Source organism: Lathyrus oleraceus, chromosome 4 (genome assembly GCF_024323335.1).
Source record: "Lathyrus oleraceus cultivar Zhongwan6 chromosome 4, CAAS_Psat_ZW6_1.0, whole genome shotgun sequence".
NCBI lineage: Eukaryota > Viridiplantae > Streptophyta > Magnoliopsida > Fabales > Fabaceae > Lathyrus > Lathyrus oleraceus.
Window position 1 is genome coordinate 199,008,284 of NC_066582.1, and position 4,756 is coordinate 199,013,039.

Sequence of the window (4,756 nt, forward strand, 5' to 3'; positions counted from 1 at the left end):
GGTGTACTAGTCATTGCACAATATAGCATACTTCATCTTTACTCCACATCATGATAACTCCCAGCCTAGAAAATCCAACACCGGTCTCCTAAAGTAATTGAGACACAAAGAATCTCAAAAACATTTATAGATAAAAAATATAACAATCAATCAATGAATAAATTTGAAGTCATGCTTACTGTCACTTACTATTATTATGAGTGCTGAGTTGTTTCTTAAAACAACATTAACCACTACAACAAGAACAAAAACAAGAGAACATAATTAAAAAAATTACTTTTTCATTTATTTTGTTTTTGTTCCCAAAACAAAACAATAACATTTGAAAAGAAAAATACTAGAATAATACAAATGATGTTGTAGTATTGTAATTCTGTGGTCCAATTCAAAACTGAAAATTTTCTGAGACCCACATAAGATACAAAGGGAAAAATAATCATCAAAAGCATGGAACTGTTAAAGTAGAAAACACAGTTCATGAGCTATCATCATCCATTCCCTTTTTGCTTTTTCGGGTCTCGTGGTGTTTTCTTTTCTCTACTTTTCAAATTAAACAAAGGATTCACTCATTCTTCATGCTTTGCACTTTGCACTGTGCACTGCACCTCTTCTTCAATCATTTTCAGCTCTGTGAGAGGGTTTCACAAGAGTTTTAGAGGTTCCTTATGCTCACATAGCATCATTTTTGGTAAAGTTTTAATCTTTTTTTGATGGGGTTGCTAGTTTCTTGAAAAAGGAAGAATTTTTATGTGTTTTTTTATCTGATATATCCTATTTTTAGTTTTTTCTATGTTTCTGATCTGTAGTTAACAAAAGGGTTGTGTTTAATTTCTGTTTATTTTTCTGCTATTCTGATTTAGATTTGAGAAAATTAAATGAAAATTAATGTTGCTAATGTTTTCATGAACTTTTTATGAAACTACTACAGTGATTCAATTTGGGGGAAAAGCAGATTCAGCTTCAGAGATTGAGAAAGTGTTGATTTTTATGAGGGAAAAATGAAAATCACTGTGTTCAAGAGAAGAATTCAACTTCCTGAAATAGTGGAACAAAATTTGGCGAAATATTCTCTTACCCTTTTGACTTGACTATTTAGTTAGTTCAATTAATGTTTGTTACATAGAAACTTGAACTTGTTTGGTTATTTCTGGTTTTTCAACACCAACTTTTTTTCTCACTGATGCAATCTTAGTATCTTGTTCTAAATTAGTTCCGTGTCTGTTAAAAATTGTACCTTTTTGCATAAACATGGGAGATGTTAGGCTTAATAGGGTAGATCAGGGACAAACAAAGATTAAGAATGTTCCAATAGCTGTTACCCCTGAAGGGTTTTGGTGTTGTCCTTCACCTGTTGTGTTTCAGAAAAGTCATAAGCCTCAAAATCCTTTGAATAAGACCAAACCTTCTTCGTCGCCACCGCAACCACAACCGAAAGCTAGTGTTCAGAAAAAGCCGGTGGCAGTGCAAGTGACGGAGAGAAGATGTTCTACACCTGCACTGGCACCTGCATCGTCTAGATTGGTGATTTCAGATGATCAAAATTGTGGTGTTGGTTCGGAAAGGTCATCAGCTGGTACTTCTTTGGCTGCTGAGAGATTATCTTCTAGACCAAAAATCGAAACCATGCCGAGAAAGGTAGCTATTGAGTTTGGTGAACCGGGAACTTGTGATATGAAGGTGGTTTTATTAGGGAAACAAGGTTTTTCTGTTAAGTTGAGTGTGCATAGGGATGTTCTGATAGAGAAGAGTAGTTTCTTTTCTGAAAAGATTTCCGAACAATCGGATTTGTCTTGTTTACAAATCGGAGATTGTGAGGATGTTGAAATATATGTTGAAGCCGTTGGTTTGATGTACTGCAAGGAAATGAAACAGCGGCTCATGAAACAGAATGTTTCTCGCATTCTTCGGATTCTTAAGGTAACTTTCTATGCTCCCTTGTGCTAAATATTTCCAATACCGTCGGCTAATATGTAGGTATTAACTACTGCTTCTAGTGATTTGGTTTTGATTGCATTTACATTACCAAATGACACTAGCCACTGCATATTCATTTGTTATGAAGCATATACATAGTTGGATTTAGGAAATATGAATGATTTTGTACTATTTGTAATATATGAGTTCTCGTAAGTGTGTCCCACGAGTGGCTAAAGTGTACCGTAGCAAAGAAAATCTTGTTTTGGAACACTTGTCTGAGTTGTCGAGCACGTGTCGGAGACCGACCTGTGTTAGATACAGAGATACGCCGAGTTTGAGGCAACTTTTATAGTCAGCCAATTTTTGTTTTCGTAATTACTAGAATTAATTGATTATTGCCATTGGTTGAAAAAATGTTAAATGTTATTTTGATAATCTAAAATGTAATATTCTCTCAGGTTGCAGAATTCCTTGGTTTCAGCTCATGTATCCAATCATGCTTGGAGTACCTGGAGGCTGTCCCTTGGGTCGGAGATGAAGAAGAAGAAAAAGTCGTGTCAACTGTACGACAACTCCAAGGAGAAGGAATTGGGGTCAACCCTGTGTTGAAACGAGTTTCTTCCGACGTTTCCAATGTTCCGAAAGATACATTTTCCCAAATAATTGAACTTGTTCTCAAAAGCAACGAGGAAAAAGGTCGTCGAGAGATGAAATCCATAGTTCTAAAGCTCCTTAGGGAGAACAACAGTCTTCCAAGTTACGCGCGTTCCACTGACATCTGTAACGACATGATATATACATCCTGCAGAAGCTGTTTGGATTTATTATTGTCTCTCTTCAAGCAAGCTGCAGAATCATCCTTTGTATGCAAGCCAAGTGATGAAAGAGATTCTGTAACAAAGCGTATAGCTCTTGAAGCCGACAACCTTTCATGGTTGCTTGATATTTTAATTGACAAACAAGCTGCCGACGAGTTCGCACTGTTATGGGCAAACCAGCAGGAATTAGCTGTCTTACACGCGAAGCTACCAATTGTGTCTCGTTATCACGTTAGCTGCATTTCCGGAAAACTATACGTCGGCATTGGTAGAGGGGAGTTGTTACCATCTAAGGACACACGACAAATGTTATTACAGACATGGCTGCAGCCGCTAATGAACGACTACAATTGGTTACAACACGGATGCAGGTCGTTCGATAGGAAGCTTGTGGAGGAAGGAATTGGGAGAACGATTCTCACCTTGCCGTTGGAGGATCAACAAAGTATTTTGCTTTCTTGGGTTGGAATTTTCTTGAAAACCGGTGATAGCTGTCCTAATCTTCAAAGGGCTTTTGAGGTGTGGTGGCGCAGAACTTTCATTCGGCCGTATGTCGAAAATCAAGGTAATGTCGTGTCAGATAGTTCCACGTCGTCGATGAAATGAATGAGTAAAGAAATATGATAAAATGTGACTGGTGAATATACTTTTGAATGGTATTAATGTTAGTGGAAATGGATTTTGTATAACTGAGTTTGAGGGATTGTAGAGATTAAGTTGACAGCAGCTGACAAAAAGTTTAGTATTGAAACATGTTATTTGTGATTGTATGAGTTGATTGCGGATTCCATGTTGAAACATCACTGATTTGATGAATTTCTGTTTTTGTTTTTGTATAATTTCTTCAAAGGAGTGGAATGGAATTCTTAGTTTTTAACTAATCTGGTGTGAAGATAGCTGCATGTCCTTAAATCCATGTATGAGTAGAATGCCTAATAGTTTCTTTTTAATGTGATGTTTATGATCAAATAAATTTCTTGAAAAAAATATTATTTAATTGTTGTTTTATTGGCCTTGGTTAAATATACTTATTCCTTATAGATTTGAGAAAACCAATCGCTACATAAATTACCATTTGATCATTTTCCTCCATATTCGGAAAAAACAAATAGAGGAACATAAAATTAACGTAGTTATCAATTGACGGTAAAAATTGTTACAATACATAATATATCTTGAACTAAGAGAACAAAGAAAGTCAAATATAAGTTTAAAGTGTTTTTGACTGATGCATCTTGGAATGAAGAATTTGAATCATATATATGGACTCCTTCTTTCTTCACAAAACTAAACGATGTGAGATTTTAAAGAAATTGTATCCCATATATAGCCTTAGACTCTATCTTCATTCACAAAACTAAGCATGTGTGATTTATTTAATACATAAATTTTCATTGTCTTCATCGTTAATCATATTCCACCGTAAATAGTTGTTAAAAAAAACAAAACAAACATATAGTAAAAAGAGGAACACAATCACAACACAAGAACATAACGTGAAAACTCTAAAACCAAAGAAAAAATCAAGGCCGTTGTAAAGTGCAAACATAAAATAATACTATGTGAAAATTGTCACAACATATAATATACCCTAAACTAACCCAGGGCCCCAGTGCACCACACCATCCAAAATAAATATTTAACTCCATATCACAAAACTCTAATACAAGAGTATAAGAGAACAAATAAAGTCAAATACAAGCTTAAAATGCTCTTGACTGGTGCATCTTAGAATGAAGAACTTGAATCTTATATATAGCTTTAGACTCCATCTTCTTTCGATGAATTGCAAGGAGGACGCTATGTCCAATGTGTTGGTTGATACTGGGTTATCACTGAATGTGCTTCCGAAATCAATTTTGTCAAGACTTTCTTACCAAGGCGCCCCAATAAGATACAGTGGCGTAATTGTTAAAGCGTTCGGCGGTTCTCGTAAAACTGTCATTGGTGAAGTGGACCTTCCAGTGAAGATAGGTCCGAGTGATTTCCAGGTAATGGATATCCACCCGGCCTACAATTGT

At 35.6% G+C, this 4,756-nt stretch overlaps 1 protein-coding gene across 1 annotated transcript; it reads left to right on the forward strand.

Moving 5' to 3' along the window:
- Window positions 1-313: 313 nt before the first annotated feature.
- LOC127074513 (BTB/POZ domain-containing protein At3g50780) lies at window positions 314-3,551 on the forward strand. The gene is made up of 3 exons (XM_051015847.1): window positions 314-688; window positions 929-1,917; window positions 2,376-3,551. The coding sequence occupies exons 2-3, from the start codon at window positions 1,249-1,251 to the stop codon at window positions 3,339-3,341; spliced, it is 1,635 nt and encodes a 544-aa protein (XP_050871804.1). The 5' UTR covers window positions 314-688; window positions 929-1,248; the 3' UTR covers window positions 3,342-3,551.
- The last annotated feature ends 1,205 nt before the right edge of the window (window positions 3,552-4,756 follow it).